Raw genomic sequence first — 26,674 nt, forward strand, 5'->3', positions numbered from 1 at the left:
AAGCCAAAAAAATTAGCACTTTCTCTACCACTATAATAAGTTTTTTCAGAGAAAGGACCACCTTTTTTCATCTTTGAATACTCTGTATCTAGCATAGTATCTAAATCATGTTTATGACAGTTACCAGTTTATTGCTCTTCTACTCTTTGCATGGTTTTGCTATACTGAAGCTGAACCCTGAAAACATTTCTATACCAGCTGATATGAAGTAACGTTTGTCAGTAGAGGGCGCTGGGGGGACACTATCAGAAGAAGGGGCATTTCTCTGGGGTCTTATACTTTTCTTGTTGCTCCTATGTTTCTTCTTGCTCCTATGGTGCAGTGGCCACTGGGCAGCTCCCTGTGGAGACCTGCTGGTGCACACCTTTTGGCGAGTTTTGCTGGCACTCCAGCAAAACTTCCAGAGAGTTTCACCAGCATTCTAGTGGGAATGAAGCACCTCGGTGAAATTCTTCACCATCCAGTGGGCCACGGCCACATCTCGAATGCAGCCTGAATCTCATCTTGAGAGGATGTCTTCTTTCAAGTGAGTTCCTTCCTTGATAACTCTCCTCAGCTTGGAAGGTAGTAGTTGTTCCCTACACCTACTATTCCAATGTTCTCTAGAGATCTCCTTACCCTTCTTAAAGTTAATGCCTTTTACTAGTTAACAATTCTTTCCATTAAAATGTCCCCCCTGTTCAAATGATTGGTGTGGTTTCTGTTTCCTGACTGGACCCTGACTAATATAGACAATAGATGGTTAATGGATAGGCTGGGCATAGTGGCTCACACTTGTAATCCCAGCACTTTGGGAGGCTGAGGCGGGCTCTCCTGACTGCAGGAGTTCAAGACCAGCCTGGGCAACATGGCAAATTCCTGACTAAAAATACAAAAATTAGCCAGGCATGGTGATACTACTTGTCTGTAGTCCCAGCTACTCAGGAGGCCGAGGCAGGAGAATCACTTGAACCTAGGAGGTGGAGGTTGCAGTGAGCCAAGATCACGCCACTGCCCTCTAGCCTGGGTGACAGAGTGAAGTTTTTTGGAGTTATACATTTTCTCTCTTTCTTTCTTTCTTTTCTTTCTCTCCTTCCTGTCCTTCCTTTCCTTTCTTTCTTTCCTTCTTTCTTTTCCTTCCTTCTTTTCTTTTTTCTTTCTTTTCTTTTTTTCTTTATTTCCTTTCTTTCTCCCTCCTCGTCTCTTCTCTCTTTTCTTTCTTTCTTTCCTTCCTTCCTTCTTTCTCTTTCTTTCTCTCTTCTCTCTTTCTCTCTTTTCTTTTTTCTTCTCTCCTTTCTCGTTTCTTTTCTCTTTCTCTTTTCTGTTTTCTGTTTTCTCTTTTCTTTTTTTTCTTTTCTTCTCTGTTGCACAGGCTGGAGTGCAGTGGTGTGATCTTGGCTCACTGCAACCTCCACCTACTGGGTTCAAGCAATTCTTATACATTTTCAAGCAATCTATAAAACTTACCTCTTTTTGGCCAGGCACAGTGGCTCATGCCTGTAATCCCAGCACTTTGGGAGGCTGAAGCGGGTGAATTACGAGGTCAAGAGATAGAGACCATCCTGGCTAACACGGTGAAATGCTGTCTCTACTAAAAATACAAAAATTAACTGGGTGTGGTGGCGGGTGCCGGTAGTCCCAGCTACTTGGGAGGCTGAGGCAGGATAATCACTTGCAATCCTGGAGGCGGAGGTTGCAGAGAGCCGAGATTGCGCCACTGCACTCCAGCCTGGTGATACAAGACTCCGTCTCAAAAAAAAAAAAAAAAAAAAGCCTACCTCTTTTTTACCTCAATTGAGTATACAGCAGATTTCAGTGTTACCAAGGATATGGAAATGTATTTCCCTCTCATGTGCTCTTTCTGCACAACCATCTTGGATTTGCAATTTTGTCCTGTATTAGCAGAAACAGTCTGCCCAGTCTTAAAACTTGTACCATTTCCTGTTTCAATAGCACGGTCCCTCATGCAGGTGTTCTATTTTGAGAATGCAATAGATTTTACTATTCATTTCCACAGGAAGTGGCTAAACTCTTAATACAGTTGATATTCCCAGGCTCTGAACAGTCTTGTTTTCTAATCCATGCAAATTATATACAAGTTAGTATATAATACGTTCCTACAACTTGTTTTGGAGAATAAGGCATATTCGAAAATAATCCAACTTCTTATTCTTATGATCTATGGGTCAGACTAAAAAAAATTATTTCCTAAGAAAACATGAAATGTAAAAATCACAGTGAAGTGTGTCTCTGTGACAATTGGCACAAATTGACTATTTACATCTCTATCCCCGAACACTTTGGCCAAGTGAACCAAATCCTTAAATTGAACACAGTTCCAAACAGGGAGTGCCCAACCCTTCGTTAAGGCTGATAGAAAAGCACATCAAGGACATGTGAGGTTTTCCTTGTTTATGTAATGAAACAGACACCAATGTTTAGCTGCTGAATGTGTAAATATAGCCTGCGTGACAGTGGGGAGCTAAGAAGGAAGGAAGCAATTTGGGAAATATCTCCTTCCCACATCACAAACATTCTCAGAAGCATCAGAAGACCCCAAAGCTAGGTCCTACAATATGTGCATTTTATAAAGCAAACCCACCCTCTGGCTTCGGGCTGTGTGTGACCTGGTTTCTCTTTTTAATTTTATAACTAGGGTGGAAAGCTAACAGTGTAGTATGTCATGGTCAATATGTCAACCACAAAGTGGGTCCAACGTTGCAGAAAGATTCCAATAGTCATTTAGTACATTTCCCTTGTAACTTGAGAGAATGGTAGTTGAATCACTAGGGTCTGGAGTCCGTAGTGTCAGATCTCCAAACCTGAAGCTCTGAGTTCTGAGTCGATTTTAGTGTACATTTATGTACAATGGCAAGAGGAGTTTTTTCCTGGAGGTGGAAGACAGCTTTAGGGAGTGGATTCGAAGGAGGGAGGGGGTGCCACTTTTTATTAGCCATTATTTCAGTTTTAACAGTCATCAAACAAGTCATCCCTAGTCATTTTGAAATGGAGAACATATAAGTCCTGCTGCTCAGTTGGGCTTAAATATTTCCACATTGTCACTAATGCTTCTAAAAATATTTTTTGTTAATTTGTGGAAGTGTAGTTGACAGCACATTTTTGTTTGATGAGCTACTACTACCATACTAGCTAATATAACAACCCAAAAGTGCTTAGGATTGGAGATTCCTCCTCCCTTCCCATCCCATGATGAATAGGACATCACTCAGATAAATATGAAAAGTGAAGACTATATTTGTATTTTTCTCTTTGTGGTCAAGTTCACTGACAGGAGGTCCATTCTCAGCCACCCGCACCCCACCAAATATTTAAGACATAGAATTACTTTGTTGAGTTGGTTCAGCCGAGATGGAAAATGCAGATCCCTGTATAAGCTGCATTCCAGCAGCAATGGTGTTTAGCTTAGGACTGAGCCAGGAATGGCATACTTTTTAAAAGGTAGGTAAGAGGTGAGAGAGGATCATTTCCAGAAAGTGATAGTAGCTGGGGAAGCTGCATAGAGGCCCCAGGTTATAGCCTTTTCTTGGTTCAATCTGCTTTTTATGTTTTTATTAGAAGTGGTTAAGAACTAGGAATTGTTGGGGGTTGGGGAGGCAACAGAGAGGAATGAAGTGAAGACTGTGGGAGTTAGGGAGGGAATGACCTCAAGACCCAACGTGATGAGAATTCCAAAGGATGGGGAAGGGGTCAAAGTCTCCAGGGCTTCCAAGAGCAGAAAAATCTGCTAGACCAGCCTTGGAGGCAGCAGTGGGCGCCCATGGAATCTGTTCCATTACATTCATTTTACATGATTAGCAGCAAATCAGGCTAAAAGAATTAACAGAGCCTTCAAAACAGATGGTTCCTGGGTAACAGGATGTCCTCTTGTCTTGTTTACTCAAGAACAAACTGTGTCTTTGAAAACACTAAAGCCTTAACACAAGATACTCATTGGGTCTCACCATCTTTGGGAAGAACAGTTGCTTTAAGTCAGTGTTTTTCAAACTGCAGTTGTGACCCATGAATGTTGTGAACCAAGTTAAATGATGTTTGACCAGTGTGTTTTAGTGGAATGTAACAGCAAAATCAAAGTGCCTCTCATCTAGTTTTGTGAAATTTTTGTTTCAGTGGTGTATATGTATAACAGTATGTATGTGCCAGGTTGTAATGGAAAATGTAGTTCTTATGGTGGAACAAGATCCAAAAAGTAGAAAACATTGCTTTATGCAACTTTAGAAGGGAAAGAAGGGATTGAGTGTGATATATCAATATTGTAGTATGTAATTAGTAGAGTGAGCACACACTGTCCACCTTTTTCCTTAGACGATGCGTGTGCATGTGTGTGTGTGATTCCATATGCTGTGCTAGGCAGCAGCATACTTCCTCCTAAGGATGTCATAAGATCCAGAGGTTTATTTAAGGAAATACTGCTCAGAATGATAATTTAGAAAATCTGAGAAGCACATCTACGGCTCCACATCAGGTGGATCTCTTCTTAAGATGAAGAGATCCACCCTCTTGCCATTGACTTAAAATTGTAAGTAAGTCCTTAAATGGTTTTTGTTGTTGTTGTTTTCAGGTCATATCATATCTTTGCCTAAGCACCGCCAGTCACCTCAACAATAGTAGCATAATTTTACATGGTTTATGTTAAGAAGAAAAAGTTTCACCTGAGTTATTTGTGGTGCCTGACTCCTCAGGAGGCAGATTTCCTGTATATGTATATTACCCTAACAGAAATGTAGGAGATCACCCATACTGCCTTCTGTTTCCAAACACATTGAAAAATGTTTCTACCTTCACATTCCCTGTTAGCTTTTAAAGTCTGACATCTGGTAACAAGGTAAGTATAGAAAACTAAGCAGCCACACCTCAGGGATGCCAGGGAAGTCCTTTGATAGAAAGATGAGGCAACAGGATGCTCAGAAACTCAGAGACATTATCACCTGTTATTGGAACATTTATTAATATTTGTAAGGTGCAGACTATGATACACAAAAAGACAGTGATATGAAATGACAGGCGTCTTCATCAGAGGTCTGCTTTGCAGCCTGTGAGTTTAGTTGTCAGCAGTACACTCAAGGCTGAGGACTTGGAGACTTGGGTTCCGTTGCCTCTGACATAAAGCAAGGACCTTCAGTAACAGCTGATGCTCCAATCAGTTTTTTGTTCATACACACTGTTGGCCATAGGAATCTTTCTTATCATTCTTTCCAAGGAAACCAGTAGCTACCTCTACCACCATCACATTGCAAACAACCAAAGGCACACATGTTCATGATGCTTTGTTCAGAGCTGGCCCGAAAATGAATTCACATGACGGGAGCTGGCTATGAGACTTACTTAAGACAGCAATGGGAATGCCCCCAGGTTAATGAACTAGAGCATGTTCAAAACAGAGCAGGGAACTACCAACCTCTTCCTTCTAGATCTGACAGGCTCTTTGGCTGATTTGAAAGCAGTCCCCCTGAAGCTGACACGGTTCTAAAGTTGAAAATGCTAAGTTTACTTTGCCATGTCCTCTGACATTTTGATAGGGGTTTATTTTATGGTGGGGGTTGCTGATTCTTCCAAAATCTGGGTTTCTGGGATTTGCTGTTTATTCAGCAGGAACCTACAAAGTCTGCGTTTATTCTTGACTGAAAGAATTGAATCCACAGCATCTTTCATCATAAATATAATGCCCTAGGAGAAGATACAGCAGCAAACCAGACAGACAAGGTCCCCAGTATCCAGTACAGTGCCTAGCACAAAGTAGGCAACTTAATAGTCATTGAACAGATATATGAATGGTATCTGGGTTGAGGTGGTCGAGGTCACATTGGTGTTTTTACTATAATGCTTTGCATCTCTGAAATCACAGACTTCCATTTCACATGTTAGCAATGGCATTTAATTTTCCTTGGCCAATGTTATGCTTGAGTTTGATTCATACAATAAAAAGTATGGACCATTATAATTATCTTAGATTTCCTCTCTGGGTATGTTTTTCTGGTCAAATCTTCATACTAAAGAGACGTTAAGCCACACTGCTTTTTCTCTAACTTGCCTGCAAAGATTTACTAAAATAAAACAGATTGATCTTATCCAAGTAACAAAAACAAAAATGTTATGAAATCATTTTGCTGCCCAAATCTAAAATACTATTATTAACCATAATGTCAACTTACTTAGGTCAATTCTTCAATTGCACTATGCTTTGAACAAATTGTCATTTTCCTTCCATTCTAAATATGACAGTTCAGTTATTAAGGAATTGTTTTTAGTTAACAATTACTTCAATTTCATATGAAACATGAGCTAACACTCTCATCAATTTTTATTCACAATTATCATTGCTCAAGAGTTCCTACTTTGAAAAGAAAATTTGTAATAGCACAGTGGAAAACAAAAATCTCATTTTATAGGTAAATGTAAGTATCAGATAATTGAGTAGCTTGTACATTGTATCCTATTACTATCATTCTCAGTGCCTGAATACTAATCAGTTTAACTGCTTTCAAGCTATATATTTTTAAATGTAATTAAAACATACAGTCTCACAGTAAATTTCAATGGCTTATTAAAGGCCTTTACATGGCATCAGTATCATATGTTAGAGATGAATGGTGTTTCTAATTTGCTAGCCACTTGGGTCAAGTTTAAGAAGGAAGCGTATTTATACAAGTAATGGTAATACAAACGGTCTCTTGGGAAAGCTGTTGGTGAGCGTTTAACATTTTTGAAGTATGTTTTTGTGTATCTTTGAAAGGGGCATTTTATAGGCATTGGGCCAAAGCATCTTAAAATCATGTTCCTTAGTACAGGTATAACTACTGCCAGTGCTGCCTGACTGCTCAGGTAGACTCATGAGGTGTGCGTTTTTAAGGGTGAGTTGAGGTCAGGTGAGGTTCGGCGAGTTGAACCACCTTCAGCTGAATAACGCTCTTTAGGACCAGGACCCTGCTCCTTTACATATGGCAGGTAAGGCAGCAGTATCGTCAGCACCTGCACCTGGGGGCTGGATGGAACTGCAGAAACTCTGCCCCCAACCCACTGAATCTGAATCTCCCTTCAAACCAGGTCCCCAGATGATCTGCAAGCACTCTGGTGTTGGAGAAGCACTGGGCTAGGACCCCAAAGCCTCTGCTTACCAGGGGCCAAGCACAATGTGTGGCATTACTTTCTCTTTCCTTCTCCTTCTGAAATCATCCTCTTTTTATGATATCCCCTGAGACAGTTTCCCTTTCTTTCTCGTCACTCCCACACTCAGTCCCCAGATCCACATGAATTTCCCAGCTCTGATGTCCTTGCTTGTTACCAAGAAACCACTTCTAGTGCTCTCCACCTGTAGTTACCCAGGGCTCTCTGCTGCTGAGTAACCCTGGGAAGGTCAAAGCATGCTAATGACTCCCAAGGATTTATTCTGCCTTCCTGCCACTGGGCCTCCCTTTCTTCATGTATTCTTCATGGAGATGTCATCCTTCTAAGTTATCCAATCCAAAAATCCAATCTCTCTTTTCCATTTTAAATCCCTCTGTTCTGAAGGGGGGATTTCTTTGTCCCTGTTTCTGGTCATGGAATGCTGCCTTCCTAACCTGGCATGAAGCTTCTTTGCTAATATTTGCAGGGCATAGAAAGGACAAAGGGAGCCATGCCAGATGTTTGGGGGAATCACAGACAGGGTTTACTCAGTAGAGGGAAATAGTGTGCAGTTACTAATGACTCAGCAGACCCCTTAACACACTTCATTTGGCCCCGCCTTTGCATTGAGGGACTCAGCCTGCAAGAGGCAATGGGAGATCCAAACCCAGACCCAGACTGGCCAGCCAGTTGACCCCTAGAAGCAATTTGGTCCCTCTGTTCTAAACTGCGCACGGGTAAAGGGCTCTGCAAGGAAGTGAACTGGGCATTTAGAAGCAAGTTGCTTATAAATTCAGGCTCTGTGGGCTAGGGGTTAGCGCAGCCAATGGTCAAGGGAACATTTTTGGTTCAACCAGGTGAGGACCCCTCAAAGCTTCTCTGGAGTGGTCAACACCCAGAACAGATCTCTTTAATCAGAAGAGACTGGCAGGGGAAGAAACAAGATTGCTTTCTGGCCATAGTGAGTCCGAGGACCACGTTTGCAGCTTCCATTCTTCTTGAGGCCAACAAACCAATTCTTCTCTGCGTGCTTCTTGGATGTATAGGTGTTGTAATGGTTCTCCTCCAGCCTTTCCAGGAACAAACATTCCTCATTTGGTGTCTGCTAAAAAGATAAAACCAAAAGAGAGTAGGACAATTAGTGAGTGGTTTCACATGGGAGTCCCCATTTACTAGCTGTGTGACAATGGGCAAAATACTAAAGCTCTCCCTGCCTCAGTCTCCTCTTCAGGAAAATTGGGGTCATGGTGGAACTTATTTCACAGGGTAGTCTTAAGGACTTAGAACAGCACCTGGCACTAAAGAGCCTTCAGTATGCATTTGCTGTTATTGTAAACTCCCTTTCCATTTAAAATCCATTTTAAAGTAATAAAGATGCGACTGATAAGAGCACTTCTAAGAGTCCTCAGGACTCTAGAATCTCCCATGGGGACATCCTGCTTGACTATAAGTACCTTGAGGGCAGGGCTGGATCTTTCATCTCTGTAGTGGCCTGGCACACAGGCATGACCATGGAAAAACATTCAAAATAAGTAAAAACCAGACTGTGATGTAGTGGGTTTGTTGTTGTTGTTGTTTTAACTTGAAGACTAGACTTAAAGAATAAATACAAAGCTGCTAAAATGCCTTTTTATCCTGGTGATTTTCACTAGCAATGTCAGGATTTTGCCTGTGTATTGTTATGATGATATGCTTGTGCAAAATTTATCCTAAGCATGAAACATATCCTAGAATGTAAATGTTTTTTTAAATGAAAATAGCTTTATTTTTTGCTACTTATAAAAAGAATCTTATAAATAGATGCTACTTGTGGCCAGGCACAGTGGCTCATGCCTGTAATCACACTACTTTGGGAGGCTGAAGCAGGAGGATTGCTTGAGCCCAGGAATTTGAGGCCAGTCTGGGCAACATAGCAAGACCCATTCTCTACAAAAAAAAATTTTTTTTTAAATTAGCTAGATGCCATGGTGTGTGCCTGTCCTCCTAGCTACTTAGGAGGCTGAGGTAGGAGGATTGCTCGACCCCAGGAGTTTGAGGCTGTACTGAGCTATGATTGTACCATTGCACTCTAGTCTGGGTGACACAGCGAGACCCTGTCTCTAAAGGGTAATAAAAATGCTACTTACAAGAAGAATTGTACTTTTAAAAACATACCTTTACTTTGTAAAAAAAAAACTATCCCAAAACCCACCACCCAGATATAGGCAACTGTTAATCGCTGATGAGCATCCTCCCCTACATCTCTTTATGTACATACAGACTAGATAAGGCTATATGGATATATACTTATGATATCATCAAAATGTCATGTTTTATTTGATGTTTTAAAAATGAACAACATATCTATGAAAACATTCAATATTCCTAATGAGAAAAATGCAAATTAAAAATTATGTATCATATGTTAGCTATCCTATGTGCAAAGATTAAAAAAAACATTTGCACAAAGATAAAAAAAATTTGCAAGACTTAGAATGTGGGAACTAGGCACTGCCACGTACAGTTGGCGAGAAAAATTAGTGGCAACTTTCTGAAGACAGTTTAGCAATATGTATCAAAATTTACAAGATGTATTACCTTTGACTCAGCACTTTCACTTCTAGGAATCTACCCCTAGGAGATGGCTGAGTAAGCGTACAGGTGTATTTTTGAGGATGGTCTCTGAACCAATGGTTTTAGGGGCAAGCGATTAGGAGTAACCTATATGTCCATGGAAAGGTGATTGGTTAAGTGGATAAAAGAATATCCGTACAGTAGAATCTAGTGCAGCTGTACATTTATTAAGTTGAAAATCAGCCACAACATATTAAAGAGTGCAGTTACTTGAAAAAAAACCCAGCAACCACTATTTTGCTTACTTGTAGTTAATCTGTTGGTGGAGGGGCAACTCAGTTTTTGAACTTTCTATTCGTCAAGATCTTAGAATATATTTATTGCATTTGGGTCTAAAACAGGTATATTAAAACACTTAAGGTGGGAACTGAGACATCTGACTTTGCTTTGCCTTTTTCCTTTTCTTTTTTTTTTTTTGAGACAGAGTCTCGCTCTGTCGCCCAGGCTGGAGTGCAGTGGCCGGACCTCGGCTCACTGCAAGCTCTGCCTCCCGGGTTTACGCCATTCTCCTGCCTCAGCCTCCCGAGTAGCTGGGACTACAGGCGCCCGCCACCTTGCCTGGCTAGTTTTTTTTTTTTTTTGTATTTTTTAGTAGAGACGGGGTTTCACCGTGTTAGCCAGGATGGTCTCGATCTCCTGACCTCGTGATCTACTCATCTCGGCCTCCCAAAGTGCTGGGATTACAGGCTTGAGCCACCGCGCCCGGCCTGCTTTGCCTTTTTCAAGTCGTGTGACCCCTGCAGTCTCTCTTCACCCACTGTGGTTGGTGATTTCCAATCACTGTCTGGCGGTTTCCAATCATGTTGTTCATTGTTCTCTATGTTTGTTTCTTTAGATTATAAACCCTAGTGAGGAAGGAGATGGAATCTTGTTGGTCTTCTCTCCACCCCCAGACACAGAGCCTTGCAAATAATAGGTGCTCACCAGCTAAGTAATGCGTTTAATTTGATTCTTGAGATAATACAAAGCAGTCAGGAAAGTCAGCCTTTCTTAGTAAGGAATTGTGTAACAGGAAGTATCCTGCTTCTTATTCATTCATAATCTAGTGAAATGACAACAGGGTGAGACACTTTAGATCATTTTGGAACAAGATGAGATATAAATATATTTTATTGGATGACTCTGCTGCCTCTAGAGGAACTTGGTCCAGACATTCGTGTTTGATGCACATTGTTGGGGGTAGAAGGAAGTAGACAGCTTGGACCAATGTGGGTTGCCCACTCCCTTGTAGAGAGGACTCACCCCTGACACCTCATAGTGGGCATCAGGCCTGTGTTCTGTGACGAAGGTGAGGATGGCCACATTCCCCACCTGATGTCTCTATTACATTGGAGCAGTTGACACACACAAAATAGCTGAGTCACAGGCTGAGTCAGCAGGCCAGATCAGCGGTGCTCCGTCCCTCCACCAGGATTTGTCAGCACTCGTTACGCACTTGGTACAATGCCGAAGACATGTGGGTTAACTATTGATTCATGCCTATTGTTTAAATTGTCTTCTTTTTTATATTTAGCATGTTTCCCCTCCCACCCCAAGTTACATAGGTGACATATACTTACTGTAAAAAAAATTTGGAAAATACAGGAAGCTATTCACATATTATAAAATCACCCATTCTCCACCCCCAATATTTTGATATATAGCCTTTCAAACTTTAAAAAATATATATATCCTTTGCACACACACAAGTTTGAATCAGGATGGATTAGTGCCTAAATTTTGTGAAGAGCATGAAGCAGAGCTTTGAGATATCTTAGAACTTCTCTTTATCAATGGGGAAAATGCAAACATTCTTAGCTGTCATATACTAAGATCATATTTCAGGTGAATTGCAGTGGTGGCCACGGTTATGGTGGGAGAAGGGGGTGCCTGGAGCGTATCGGAAGTTAGATCCTGGGAGTTCTCCCTCAATATTTTTCTATAAGTGAAAGCAGGTTACAGTAAACATCAAAATTGATTTAAAGGGGGAAAAGCCATAAAACTGTGGCATAACCTAAGATACAGTGAGGGCGAGGGGCTTCTACGCTGACTTGTCTTACAGCCACCACTGGTCTGTGACGTGCCAGCCACTCTGATGGGCGCGTTCCGTGTGTTGCGCCACTGAACTCATGTCCGCTCTGTGTGAGGCGGTTATGATCCATGACCGTCCTCATTTTGGACAAGGCTCAGAGTGGGTAAGTGACTTGCCAGAGTGGCAGAGGCATGTGATTCAATCATGAGTCTGAGACTGAACGATTGGCTGATGGATTGATTTTGCTACCACCTGGAAGAACTACCTTAAACGCCTACTCCCAAACCCCTTAAAGCCGTCCCAGGTGATCTGTACTGAGCACATAGCGTTTTAGACGTTGCCTATTACCCTGATGATTTCATCTCCTGATCCCTAGTGGGCAGTGAGATGAAACGAAACTGTGTTCACATCTGCACCCTTGGCTGAGATGACAACTTCAAGAGAGGGTTTCCTGTGCCCTCTGTCACTTGGCAATTTGATATAAGGTAAAGCTCCAGACTAAAATTCCCCCTACTGGCTGTCTTTTTGAAGACATCTTCATACAAGGGAGGAAAAGGGTATGGATTGGGCTAAGAATTACAGCCAAGCCTTAGTTTATCAATTGTTAGGATACAGAGGAGGGATCATTAAAATCTAGAAATAACTTCAAAACCTTCAGTCATTGGTTTAAGCTGTCTCTCCAGTTAACTCCGGTCACAGAGATACCAATAGGGGCAAAATCACATTGCCTCTATTTCTATTCCTTTCCCATAAAGACCTACCTATACACGGTCAAACCTGTATAAAGCATTAGCTATGATAGGGAGAGGGCAGGGAACATGGAGGATTTTAGCTACTGAAGAAACAATTAGACTACGCCTCTCCATGCGGTTCATTCATCCTCACATCCTTTCAGTACCTGACATGGCACTTAGACACAGGAGACATTTGATAAATGTTGAATTAAGTTATTAAGCTTTCTATCCTTTTAGGTGATCCTTTCAGAATAAAAGGGGCTATTTTCAAAGTTTTATGCATGACACATAAACTACAAAAGCCCAGGCTCAGCCATTTGTGAAAAAAGCAATAAGAGACACCCCTATAGCACATAGTACCTAGGTACTCAAGAAACATTTTTGGGCTGTGTGTGGTGGCCTATAATCCCAGCACTTTGGAAGGCCGAGGCCACTTGAGCCCAGGAGTTTGAGACCAGCCTCAGCAACATAGCAAGACCTTGTCTCTACAACAAATAAAAATGTTAGCCGGGCATGGTGGTATTCATATGTAGTCCCAGCTACTCGGGGGGCTGAGGTGGGAGGATCGCTTGAGCCCAGGAGTTCGAGGCTTCAGTGAGCCATGATTGCACCACTGCACTCCAGCCTGGGCGACAGAGCCAGACCCTGTCTCAAAGAAAAAAAAAGAAAGAAAACATTTTTGGAATGAATGAATGAATGAATGAATGAATGGAATGGGATTAGATATTCTAAAATGAGTGACTGAAGAGTTACCAAAACATCAATCAATCTTTCCTCTGTGTTTATATGATAATACATTTCAGTGTTTTGAGAGAATACCACAAGAAACTCTTTTATGTTTGTGTCTAAAATAAAGCAGGGTGAGGGTGGGAATCCTTCTGGAAAAAATAACAAACAGAGACTAATTGTTGCTTTATAGTTTGCCTCACTCCTTGTAACAAGATTTCTGGAAACCTCAAACCTTGGCCACGTCTGGAAGCATGTCAGCTTCATACTTACTGAGCCGTATAAAAGCCCGTCGGTGTCCATGGCCAAGTACTGGCCAGTCTCGGTACTCTTTATATACACCTCCCCCACGCTTTCCGCACTGAGCTGCAGCTGAACTGGAATAAAAATAACACGAGCAAAAGTAAATAAACACTACGCTTTTGCCGATAGGACCCGGCAGCCAGGACAGTTGGCCATGGAAAATTCTGCTCATTCATTTTGCAGAGCCCTCAGGGATGAGCCTCAGATTAATCAAAACATAGAAATACAGTCTCTTTTTCTTTGCCTTCCAAATAAACTTGTCCATTGGGAATTACGTCCTTGGGAAAGGAAGGAGAGACACCGGCCGGCTCACCTACCTGTCCACCCTGTTGGTTACAAAATGACCCTGAGTGCACCTTCACGGTGCCTCGCTCCTTTCTTTCTGTCACCTGTGGGAAAATAATCACAGGAGGAAATGGTATTCACTCCCCCAGGCTCCCTCATCCCTGCAGTCTTGGGGTGCCATAGGCTGGGATCTGGCCACCCTGTGTGTGTTCTGCTTTTGTTATCAACCTGCACAGGGGTGCCTTTTTTTTTTTTTTTTTTTTTTGAGACAGAGTCTCGCTCTGCCACCCAGGCTGGAGTGCAGTGGCCGGATCTCGGCTCACTGCAAGCTCCGCCTCCGGGGTTTACACCATTCTCCTGCCTCAGCCTCCCCAGTAGCTGGGACTACAGGCGCCCGCCACCTCGCCCGGCTAGTTTTTGTTTTTTGTTTTTTTTTTTTTTTTTGTATTTTTTAGTAGAGACGGGGTTTCACTGTGTTAGACAGGATGGTCTCGATCTCCTGACCTCGTGATCCACCCGTCTCGGCCTCCCAAAGTGCTGGGATTACAGGCTTGAGCCACCGCGCCCGGCCAGGGGTGCCTTTTAATTGTCTGGGCCTTCTAGTTGTGGGAGAGACTTCTATCCACAGATGGTTATTTTATAAAATCTGAGATTGCTACTTTCCCTGAGACAGAAGAGGTTCCCAGGGAGTTAGGACTGGTTGCCACATACGAAACTAAAGGAACTCCCTCGCAATGAAGGTTCCGTCAATCCCTCAGCCTCTATGGCAACCCACCTGGGGTACAGGCAGAGGGGTGATCGCCAGCTCCTGATGTGGGGAGAATGAAGCTGTTACCTGGAAATGCAGTGATGAGAACAGTGGTTCTCAACTGGGGGTGATTTTGCTCCAAAGGGGACATTTGGCAATCTCTGAAGACAGTTTCTGTTGTCACAGCTAGGGGGGTGGGTGCTACTGGCATCTGGTGGGTAGAGGCTGGAGATGCTGCTAACATCCTACAATGCACAGGGCAGCCCCCACAGCAAAGAATTTTCCAGCCCAGAGAGTCAGCAGCACCCAGATTGAGAAACCTGGAGATGGAGGGAAAGGACTGTGAGTTACAGAGTCACACTCTCCTCATTCACACTGATTGACACTCCCAAGGTGCTGGACACTTAATTGGAATCCAGTATTCATTTGATAATTATTAACTTGTTTATTCACCCTCGGGTGCCCTCTTGAGAGAGGTGCTTTGATAGTTCACATTTGGGAATTGGAATTAATTCTAGACTCTTCGGGATAATTTATTTGTTCACTAGACCATCAGAACCATCATTACGAGTAGGAGTGAAATCTAGACCAGGAACCAGTGGCTGCCCAGTAGTTCCCTAGGAGGATGAGGGGGCATCTCTGAGGTTCAGCTTGGCAGAGGCCGAGGGGCAGGAGAGGCTGGAACACACAGGGCTTTGGTTGGTAGATCTAGACCCCTCATTGCCTTTTCTTTGTTTTCTTTTTTTTTTTTCTTTTGAGATGGAATGTTGTTCTGTCACCCAGGCTGAAGTGCAGTGGCGTGATCTTGGCTCACTGCAACCTCTGCCTCCCAGGTTCAAGCAATTCTCCTGCCTCAGCCTCCTGAGTAGCTGGGATTACAGGCACCCGCCACCACACCTGGCTAAATTTTTTTGTATTTTTAGTAGAGACGGGGCGGGGGTTTCACCATGTTGGCCAGGCTGGTCTCGAATTCCTGACCTTGTGCTCCGCCCGCCTCAGCCTCCCAAAGTGCTGGGATTACAGGCGTGAGCCACTGCATCCAGGCCTGTTTTCATTTTTAATTTAGTTTCTTTGAATAGGAAATATACTTCCACGTTTCCAAATAGCAGAGGAGATAGTGAAAAGCTCCCTTCTGGAGTGCACATCTCCTGGGGGATACAGAAACAAGGAAACCCCTCCTAGACACCTTGTGTGTGTATCCGTTCTAGAGAGCTTGTATGCGTATATTGCAAAAGACATACTACCTCATACTAATGGTAATGTACTGAGCACACAGTTCTGCCCTTGCTTTTTTTGTTTCTTAACTAATTGGAGATCTTTCTACATCAGTACAGAAAGAGTGAACTTCTTTCTTCTTGCCAATTGAATTGTGTTCCATTATGTAGCTATACCATAATTGTTTAACCACTTCTCTGTTAATATGCCTGTATTTTCTTATTTCTCTTTGCTTTCCTTATCTCCTGATTCACCCCCAGGATGATACATAGTTTTATCACTCTTACCTAAGATGCAATTCTCCCTTCCTTAGAAGTCTTTGCTATAGAGACTCAGGACTTCCTCTAGCTTCCTGTGGCAAGTGGAGTTTATTTAATTCACAGGAAGGAACTGGAAGCCACTGATGCACTTTCTCACAGGTCCTCCTAGGAATAGTTAGCTCTGAGAGTGTAGCCATGAGGGAACAGGCCAGTGGGCCTCCACTGTAAGGTGGGCTCTGCTCTCGAGCCTTCAGTCACACCACTTGCTCGCTCTGTCTTTCTGCTTCTATTAAACTTCAAACTTTCCCTGTTTTCCTGGGATCTTTGCACATGCAATGCTTTCTCTCTGGGACCTTCTTCCTCTGGATATTCACAACGTCCTTCTCCTCCAGGCCTCAGCCTAAATATCCTAAAAGAGGCCCTCCCCAGTAACCTGTGACACTCTGTGCACGAGGTCCTTTCATCCCCACCCCATTCTCCCTGCCAATGCCACCCTCCCCCACATTCTTCTCCTCCTCTGCCCCTTGTTTCTTTCATGGCGCTTAGTACAACATGCAATGATCTTATTATCTAGGGAGCTGCTGATCTATTTCTGCCTCCTCAGGAAAGTGTACACTCTGAGAAGAAGGGCAGAGATCTTGTCCTGTTCCCTCTGGGGTCCTCAGCACCTCCTACAGTGCCCTGCACACAGTGGGCAGTCTACATTATTTGGTGAATGAATGATGTTGGGCTAATATTGGCAGAGATGATTCTGCTGGCCCATCATCAATCAGCTGTGCACTTTGTTATGTTTCCAATAATGCTCTGAGGGGTGAAGTAAGATGGACCGTGTGGAGAGTTGTAAGGCTCAAGGCTGGGCTCTGAGCTGAGTGACCTTGGCTAGGCTGCGTAGCCTCTTAGACACAGTCTCTTTTTCAGTGAAATGAGGGGTATTTGCGCTCAGTCTCCATAAAGTTATTTCTCAGTCTAACAGTCTATGGAGCAAGTAGATACATGGAATGCCAATAGAATATTCTTTGGCAATAAAAAGGAACAGAGCTCTGAGGCCTGCCACAACACGGATGAGTCTGGAAACAGTGCTGAGTGGGAAGAAGGCATCACAAAGGACCATGTGTTTTATGTTTCCATTTAAATGAAATGTCCAGAATAAGCAAATGCATAAAGACAGCAAGTAGATTCAGGGTATCCAGGGCCAGGGTGGGTGGAGATGGGGGAATTATGGTTAAAAGGCATGGGGCTTCTTTTTGAAAATATTCTAAAATGGATTGTGGTGTTGGTTGCACAACTCTGTTAAGTTGTAAGAAAACCCACTGCATTGTACAACTTAAATAGGTGAATTGTATGGTATGTGTGTTATATCTCAATAAAGCTGTTTTTTTTTTTTAAATGGTTATTAGACTTCATGGTTTTCAGAGAACCTTCACATACACTTTTCTGTCAACTTCTCAGCATAATCCTGTATGTTTAAGAGAGACCAAAGGAAAGGGCTAACCTTTTACTGATCACCTACAATGTGCCAGGCTAGTTTCTAGTCATGCTAGTTTCTATCTTGATATAAACAGTATAAAATTAAGGAGTGTGGGCTCCAGAACACAACTGCATCAACTCAAGTTCTGCTTGGCTGCCTATTAGCTGTGTGATCATCCGGCAAACTATTTGCCTCTGTTCCTTATCTATAATGGTAGTTGTTGTAAGGGCTAATGCATGGAAAGTGGCCAGTACTCGTCAGACTATTTCCTCTGTGCTTTTGTGACCTTTTCTGCTCCTCGAAGTGTTCCCTGGAGGAAGGTGGTGCTTGCTCTGTCCTTTAGGTGAAGAGCTGGAGTTTGGTGAGAGTGTGTTTTATGCAAGGTTATACTTCTAAGAAGGGGAAAAATCATGACCAAACCCTAGGTTGAGTACTCTAAGTATCCTACATTTTTCCTCTCTTTCACATAACCTCTTGGGCTCCAATTATGGGAATGGATTGATCCAAATTCAGCCATACTCTCCTGCTCGGACCCTCTTGTGTTCAAGATCACACATGGACAAGATGGCGGGTGGCCATCCAGGATCCCATTCGTAGCCACAGAATGAGGTGAGGTTAGCTGCCTGGGACTCTTTCCAACCTATCACCCATATATGTAGATATTTAGTCAAACACATTATAGGTGCTACAGAAACCCCAAAGGGGAGGTCTTTTAAGGTAATCAAGGAGTTTTTCTTTTGTTTGTTTGTTTTTCTAAGATGGAGTTTCACTCTGTTCCCCAGGCTGGAGTGCTGTGGCGCGATCTCAGCTCACTACAACCTCTACCTCCCAGGTTCAAGTGATTCTCCTGTCTCAGCCTCTCAGGTAGTTGGGATTACAGGCACGCACCATCATGCCCGGCTAGTGTTTTTTTTTTTCTTTTTTTTGTATTTTTAGTAGAGACGGGGTTTCACCATGTTGGCCAGGATGGTCTCAAACTCCTGACCACAGTTATCTACCCCCCTTTGGCCTCCCAAAATCTTGGGATTATAGGCGCGAGCCACCGTGCCTGGCCAATCAAGGAAGATTTTTAAAAAGCTTTTCATTTCCTATGCTTTTCTGTTTTGCTGCCTTCAATAGCACCCGCTTGTCTGGCCATGGGGCTGAACAGGCTTGGCTTTGCCGTCTGTGGAGTTCCATCATGGCCATGAAGAGGCCTCCTAGAGGTAAACAAGAGCCAGAGGCCTGCTTAGCACATGACTTCAGCCCTCAGCCATGAGTCCCGACACCAGGGTTGTTGCGCCGGTGAGAGTTCGTCTCAAGAGTTTCCTCTGTAAATATTATTTCTCCAGGATGTCCAAGTTTCATAGCTCATTTTCACTAGGTTTCACTCTGGCTAAGTTTCCTAAACATATATCCTTCTGCAAATAGGGCTGGCAGGAAGGAGCAACACCCAGGCTGAGCGGCTCGTGTAGCTGGCTAGGTGTCCAGCTCTCTAGTGTGACTTCATTCCAGTTTTCCAGACCTACATCCTCTTGCAGCTGCTGCTGAGGACGGGCAAGGAAGGAGAGAGCATGAGAAAGGGGGGCCTTGGGAAGAGAGGGAGGGGCTGGCCACACAGCAGCAGCTCCTTCCTCAGGTAGCAGCTCAGGGTCGGGGGATGGAGAACCATTCAGTCAACACGTATTCATCTACTAGGTGCTGGGACTTACGTTCAGTGCCAGGCATGGTCCCTGCACTCGGGGCTTCCGCATGATTAGGGATACAGACAAATGAACTCTGAGTGATACAGCAATGCAATAACAAAAGCTCCACTTGTTTTTGAGCTAAAAGCAAACAAAAGCACAAAAACTGCAACATTCTTCCTCTCTTTATCTCTCTGTGTGTGTGTGTGTGTGTGTGTGTGTGTGTGTGTGTGTGTGGTTTTTTTTAAAAAAATTCCCTTTCAAAGAAAGGCAGAATATAACATACAGTGAAAAAAAAATTACAGTGGAAGAATACAGTAAATCCTTGATGAAAATTGTATTAAAAAACACAATACATTTGGGAGGCTGAGGCAGGTAGATCACAAGGTCAGAAGATCAAGACCAGCCTGGCCAACACGGTGAAACCCCGTCTCTACTAAAAATACAAAAAAATTTAGCCAGGCGTGGTGGTGGGTTCCTGTAATCCCAGCTACTCAGGAGGCTGAGGCAAGAGAATTGCTTGAACCCGGGAGGTGGAGGTTGCAGTGAGCCAAGATCGCGCCACTGCACTCCAGCCTGGCGACGGAGTGAGATTCCGTCTCAAGAAAAGAAAAAAAAGAACACAATACAACGTATGTAGCTCATGAATATATCTGTACTAAAATATAAAACTGTGCACCAGATACTGACCAAATTCATACAAGTAGCTGCTTTGGGAAGGATAAGAGGAACTAAGACTGGGAGAGGAGTTGAGGAAATGTTTCCTTCATCCTAACTCTATTTCTTTATAAACAGTTCTGAGGTAAGAACAGCCAGCTGCTGACACCAGAGGACTCTGGGTGATGGGATTCCTGATGTTTAGTCTATATCTAGTGCATAGTTTTCTATTTTACTACATATACATGAACTATGTATATTGTTTTGTGTATTTTACAAAATTTTCATCAGGGATTTGCTAATGATCTCCCCTAATTCTCCTTCATACCTTTTAGAATGGTAGCTGATGTGTTAAAGCTCCGTTCATAGTCAATGGGACACTCAGAGCTGGCCAAGACTCCCGCTTTTTGTTCCTGGTGACCCCTGAGATGTTTTATGACCCAGCTTAGGCATGAGTCCATGTTGCATCTAGACCTGAGCATAAGCACTCATAAAAGCTGGGTCTTCCTGGGGGCAGACTGGGACCCAGGAGAACTGGGGAGGCAGGAGGGTAGATGAGGCCCCTCTAAAGCTCTAACTTCTCTGTCCACTCCCTTTTTCAATACACCCCGACCAGGTTAGCGCACAGAGCAAATCAGGAGGAGCAAGCATCTCTTCTTTATCCCATCCAGGGATCTAGGACTTGCTATCTATGAATAGGAAGGTCTTTGTCTCTCAAGCATCTCAGGGATGAAGGGGCAAGGACTTTTTGAAAAACAAGACATGTCCATGGTCCTCAGGGTACTTCGTTTTCCCCTCTGAAATGGGGACATTACGATGAATTTAGCTGAAGAGATGGAAAGCAACTTTTAAAAAGGTACTCTAATGATAGAAATTTCTTGGAGAAATTCATACTTAGATAAAGCATTGTAAAAATGTACGGGCAGAGGGCTGGAAGTGTTTGCTCGGTGGATTTGTGACTGTATGTGCCCTCAGTAGAATCCAGAGTCCTGTTCCTTTACTAGGAATGAGTTAAGAAGTGTTGGTTTGGGGACGGCCTATTTGTCAGAACTATATGTCAATTAAACTGAAATGTGCAGACTCACCTTCATGGGTCATGGTCTTCCTTGTCCCATGCTCATTATTTAAACTGGTTCACGAGTCCCTGCATACCTGGGAAACCTACATAAAGGGGAGCCCAGAGCTTTTGCATGCTGTGCTAGCCCCCAACTAGGTGTTCACACCTTTTGTCTGAGGAACTAAGTTCGTAGCTTTGGTTTTCTCCTCTGCTTCCCAAAGCCTTCCATTAGGTCTTAGCAGTAGTTTGTTCACATAAGAACAGCAATCCCTTACTTTCCAAAGGTAGAAAGAAGGAAAAAGGGTTATGAGCCTGCCAGTGCCAAGAGAAGTCAACTTTGAGGTATTGCACCCTGTTTCTGAGCCCCAAGCTATCCTAGCATCTGCCTGTCCCATCCCAGGAAAATGTAAAGATAAGACCACAACTGGTGCATTCAATGAGGAAAATGCCTGGAAAGAGAGGTTCTGCTTCTGTAGCATGTCTGTCCGTGGCCTCTAAGCCTGCTTTCCGCCTCTGCTCTCCAAAGAGAGGCCAAGAGAGATTATGTGCCTGGTTTATTCTGGGTTGGAGACTTCCCGTCTTTTGCCGTGTTTACCCAAAGTGAGGTCAGCCTCATTCAGAACTTGGTGAGGTTGTTTTATGTCAGTGGCATTTATAATTAAAATGTAGCCACAAGCCGGGATTGGTAAAACATTAGAGAAAGACAGAGAAGGGGAAAAATCGAATTTGGGGGAAAATAATTCCAGTATTTAAAAAAATACACCCACCCCCCCCCACACACACATATGTATACACACACATCTATATATAAATATATATACACACACACATGTAAATACATATATGGAAAAAACCCTTATCTTAAAAGTTGTCTGCTTCTTTAAGATCTAAAAAAGGTGCCTGGAAAATTTTGATACAGTCCAGAGACTGAATGACATATATGTATATATTATATATAGTTTATATATTATATGTTATGCGTGTGTGTGTGTGTGTATTTTAAAGTTTATGTATAAAAATCCTCTATGCAATCAGATGAGGGTTGTGGGGAGGAGGGCAAGGAGTCCTTTCCATCACGTGTGACCGAGGCGAGAGAACCCTGGTGTGGAGTACATTCCTGCCTGGAGACCTTCCCCTCTCTCTGACTTCTGGCAGTGGGGTCCAGCTCTCCCCATAGTAGTCATTTGAAAAGCTGTTTTGACTTCAGGTCTATGCTGGTGGGGAATACAGTGCCTTACCCGCTAGGTGCTGAGTGATCCCAACCAGAGAATAGAAGTCTGGACTCCCCTAAAGCAACAGGGCAGGAGGCATTTCATGAAGAGGAACCTGCCCTTTAGAAAGGGCTGCAAGGTAGGATTGTTTTGACCAGTGAATTCTGCTACTGCCTTTAGGATGTGGCTTGATTTATAAATATTTGATTGGCACGCACTTTGCCTAAGAATGTTTCCATTTGTGCAGTGAGTGGTGCCGGTAATTCTGCTCCCCACGTAGCCTCTTGCGTGCTTGGGGAGGTGAGGGGTTGTGGGCTATGGCAGGCAGCTGCAGGTTTGGAATGCTCATAAGGAAATTATTCTCTAATTATTGTTCCAGTTAATAATCCCATTGAGGGATAAGTCATGGTCCCCCTTCACCAGAGAGGAAACTCCCCAGAAAGATCAGAATCAAACACAGAGCAGACTTGCCCTGCCAGAGGAGTGAGATGGAGCGGGGTTTGCTGCACCTGTGCCTGGGCACATTATGCCTCTGTGTCAGGCCTCAGGGGCTTCAACCCAGGTAGTCCCAGAGAAGCTGGGACAAAGAGTCACCCTCAGTTCTGCGAGCAAGCATAGCATTCACTTAATCTAACAGACTTGACAGGTCAGGTGGTTAGGTGAGGAAGGCTCAGGAATCCCAGAAGAATGATGATCAATATCATTTTTTTGGAGCACTTATGTGCCTAGCAGTGTGCTAAACACTCTTACAAACATTATCACATTAAAACTCCCACATTCCGATGAGTGGGTGCTGTTGTCATTCTTGCTTTTAAAACAAGGAAACTGAGGCACATTGAGAAGTAACTGTCCCAGGATGACACAGCTGGTAAATAGCAGTGCTGGGACTTGACCTCCACCCATCTGACCCACAGCACAGATGTGTGTATTGAATCAGTTTGTGGGGCGGAACCGCTGTCATGATGTTGGTGTCAGGTGGTGGTGGGATACAGAAGGAGCCTTAGTCCTGGAAACAGAAGATGTGGTCGGGGCCAAGCCCTCCCAGTTAGGAGCTGGTCACGCCTGTCAGCTGCAGTGTTCTTAGAGTAATGATAATTAGTAACCTCTCAAGGTTGTGGTTAGGTGGAAGTGGAGGAGTTCAACACAATGCCCAGCATATATCAGGGCTCACAGATGTTTATTGAATATATTGTTGACTTTGAATTTAGCTGCCACCAATACAGTTCAGTCACTTATAAAATTAATGTTTACTGGGCATTTTACCAAGTGGCAGGCAATGTGCTAGACACAAAGTTTGTAGTGTTGAGCAATAAGAGACAAAGTCCTTATCCTCTAGGAGTCCAGTAGGAGGGAAAACCATTAAATAATTGCACAAATAAATGGAGAATTATAACCCCAAGGACGGCTGCATGGTACATGAGACACTCTTCAAATGCTTGTGTCCAAAATGGAACTGGCCATCTTCCCCCAGTCCTGATCCTCTTCCAGGACCCCCCCCTCTCATGGTGACACCATTTATGTGTCTCCCTGAGCTGAAGCTTAGGGGCCAACATGAACCTTCTCACAAACTGTGCCCATCAGCCCTGGGATCTATGCAGCACTCCCTGGGTGATTCTGCCTGGCCTTCCTAGCATGGCAGCATAACCAGCGTCCACAGTCCATATTGGTAACTGCCTGCAGCAGTGATCTGAAGAATGGTAACGGGACAAACCAAAACCATCTTCTCTGCAGGCCAGAAGTCCACCAGTAGAGACATTTTACTCAGGTCTCTATTAGAATGGCCCCCACACGAGCATCTGCCCTAGCGTTATACCACTGTAAGAAATGTTAGGTACTTGGAAACTCATTCTCCTTGAGGCAGGAAGAAGATACACTTGCCCAGGAAAGATCAATGACCTTGGGACAAAGAGAAGCCATGAAAGGAGTTATTTCTGTCTTGTAGAGCTCAAAGGCATACGGTTCTGTCTTGTGTGATTTTTTTAAATTTTTCGATTGGCTTTTAGAAACGCTCTTTCTGAAGGAAGTCTTAACATGTGACTCTGTCACCTCAGTCTCTAATTATGTTCAAACTAGTGATCAAGGCATCGAAAATATCTCCTTGCCAGGCCGTGCGGATCACATGTAGCCAGGGAGCATCCGCCTCATGCCTGGCCGAGGCAATTCTGTTTCTGAATAACCCTTGAAACTCAGAAGGGCTTTGGCAGTACCACCACTGGGCAGAAGAGGGCGACAGAACCACATTCAGGGAGTACCTCCGTGCCCAGGACGCCTCTCACCTGCAGAATCCTAGTAAATAGAAGTTTCGCCCTTATGAGGCACACTAGGCAATGCTGCCATTCCATTCCACAGGTGAAGAAACTGAGTCTCAGCGAGATTAAATGATTTTCCTGAAAATTAGTTGGGAACACTGGAGACACTTAAATTTCTAGTTAGGAAAGGACTGGAGTCCCAGGGCTGGGGAGCTTGAAGCTTCTCTTGCAGAGTTTGCAAACAGAAAGAATGCATAATGGCAAGAACGTTAATTGTCCAGGGCTGCTCCAGGCAGAAAGGGGCAGAGTAGGCTTGAACTGGAGCCTGCTGACTCTGCAGCGGAATATCCAGTTCCGGTAATGACAGGTACAGGGATGGGCTTCTGACCACCCACCCCACTTATTCTGATCTCTGTCCTCGTGGTCCTTGTTCTTAGTTCAGAGTAAGCAAATGATAGGCCCACACGACAACTCTGAGTGTTGGCAGAGAAACCCTGAATCCAAGCCTGCATCTAGCCCCTTGGCTTTCCTGGGTGGCAGTACTGTAAAAAAGAAGAGTCTGGAAGGTCCTTAAATACGACCCTCTGTTACCATATGCTAGGCTGATTATATAGAAGGCTCGATGATGATAACTGCAATATGAACCAACACGTGCTGTGCTGTTCCTCTGTGCCAGCCACTGTGCCAAGAACTCTCACTATATTATCTCATTTAACCCTCCCAAGAAACCTGTGAGGCAAGGAATATTAGTATTCTTTTTGTACAAATGAGAAAAGTGAGGACAGAAAGGTGCAGTTGCCCCAGTTCACTTGGAAAATAATCTGGCATTCCTTGAATGCAGAAATCCTCTCCTGCACTCCCAGGGCTACATTGTGCTCCTTTCTAGGGGTTCCTGACATCCTAAGTCAGGCGACCAAATCCACTGTGGACTCCAGAAGTTGTGCCAGCGTTACACACCCAGAATGCAGTCTGTTTTGCTAATGATGGAATGACAACAAGGAAGCCATTTTCCATTGCTACAGAAATTCCAGGCCGGGCGCGGTGGCTCAAGCCTGTAATCCCAGCACTTTGGGAGGCCGAGACGGGCGGATCACGAGGTCAGGAGATCGAGACCATCCTGGTTAACACAGTGGAACCCCGTCTCTACTAAAAAATACAAAAAACTAGCCGGGCGAGGTGGCGGGCGCCTGTGGTCCCAGCTACTTGTGAGGCTGAGGCAGGAGAATGGCGTGAACCCGGGAGGCGGAGCTTGCAGTGAGCTGAGATCCGGCCACTGCACTCCAGCCCGGGCGGCAGAGACTCCGTCTCAAAAAAAAAAAAAAAAAAAAAAGAAAAAAAGAAATTCCAGTATTGGAGCCTCTTGTTACTCCAGAAGTCAAGGTTTCCCAGAAGAGCTAGCTTAACCCCAAGGAACATATCACGAAGCTTGTCTTTCCTCTTGGGTTCTGAGGACTGGAGAGCATTCCCTACTTTTTCAGAAAATTGGTAAGATGTATTAGGAACACTTAAAACCCAGAGGAATTAAAGCTTGTTCCCTTGTGTTCTGTGGGGCAGATCACATGAATTGTGTATCATGCCTGACACAATGGACTACAATCTAAGTTTGCTAATTTGCAGTGAACATTGCTTATGTATGCTTTTTAACAAACTAGAGTCCTTTTTTTGCCTCATTCTGACACCTGTTTTTCACTGAAAATAAGGCATTCAGCAAGCCCATTTGAAGATAAACCATCAAAACAAAGCCCAAAAGAGCTAATTCTGCAGCTGCAAGCCCCAGCGTCAGCCTTCCTGCTCCTCATCTCAAGGGTCTGTGTAGTGGGTGGGGAGGAAGGAACAATGTCACCTCGTGTGTAAACGTCAGCGTCCATCTCCATTACCCGTGCATCTGAGGGTAGAGCATGAGCACCAGTGAAGTGGTCATTTGTGCTTAGAACCTGCAACCTCTGGTGCATGGTCCATGAATAATTAAGACCACCTGATCTATAAACCATCATGTCAAAGTGAGTGTTTTGTATTGCATTTTAAAGCCAGTCCTACAGAAACTTCCTGCCTGCCTGGCTTCTTCTGTGTCTCCTGATTTTCCTTCTCTTGATTTGTTTTATGTTTGACTCTTGAGATTGCTGACCCTGTAAGCAGGGACTGGATCTGGCTTTAGGCTTCTTTGTAACCTCTGATGCTGCAGTGGGACTCAGGGGATCTCAGATGACATCATGATAGGACCTGGACACCTAATATCAAACATACACACCAGTGCCAGAAGTATCAAAGCAGAAGGAAGAGATTTTTTTATACTTAGAGAGTCAAGAAGATTCTTTTCTCCAGAGTCATACCTTCATTTATCAACACCTCTGAGACCCGGGCTGCCAGGAAGT

The 26,674-nt window shown here is 43.8% G+C and overlaps 2 protein-coding genes and 1 long non-coding RNA gene across 44 annotated transcripts in view; 1 reads left to right on the plus strand and 2 right to left on the minus strand.

The window, feature by feature from the left end:
- Nucleotides 1–2,344, minus strand: part of LOC144329562 (uncharacterized) — a 200,078-nt gene extending 197,734 nt beyond the window's left edge. The window contains exon 1 of the long non-coding RNA XR_013394922.1: nucleotides 1,698–2,344. This is a non-coding gene — a long non-coding RNA (uncharacterized LOC144329562). The remainder of the gene's footprint in view (nucleotides 1–1,697) is intronic.
- The window catches only part of ARHGAP26 (Rho GTPase activating protein 26), an 840,200-nt gene that overhangs the window by 197,753 nt on the left and 615,773 nt on the right, over nucleotides 1–26,674 (plus strand). The gene's annotated exons all lie outside the window — the stretch shown is intronic.
- FGF1 (fibroblast growth factor 1) overlaps nucleotides 4,922–26,674 on the minus strand; it is a 110,816-nt gene continuing 89,063 nt past the window's right edge. For 21 of the 35 annotated variants that reach the window (XM_028849200.2, XM_078004060.1, XM_028849199.2 and 18 more), the window contains 2 exon segments: nucleotides 13,459–13,562; nucleotides 4,922–8,206 (listed from right to left, as the gene is read on the minus strand). In XM_028849200.2, the coding sequence (XP_028705033.1) occupies nucleotides 8,012–8,206; nucleotides 13,459–13,562 (299 nt within the window). In that variant the 3' untranslated portion in view covers nucleotides 4,922–8,011. 35 annotated transcript variants of the gene reach the window in all.

Source organism: Macaca mulatta, chromosome 6 (assembly GCF_049350105.2).
Source record: "Macaca mulatta isolate MMU2019108-1 chromosome 6, T2T-MMU8v2.0, whole genome shotgun sequence".
Lineage (NCBI taxonomy): Eukaryota > Metazoa > Chordata > Mammalia > Primates > Cercopithecidae > Macaca > Macaca mulatta.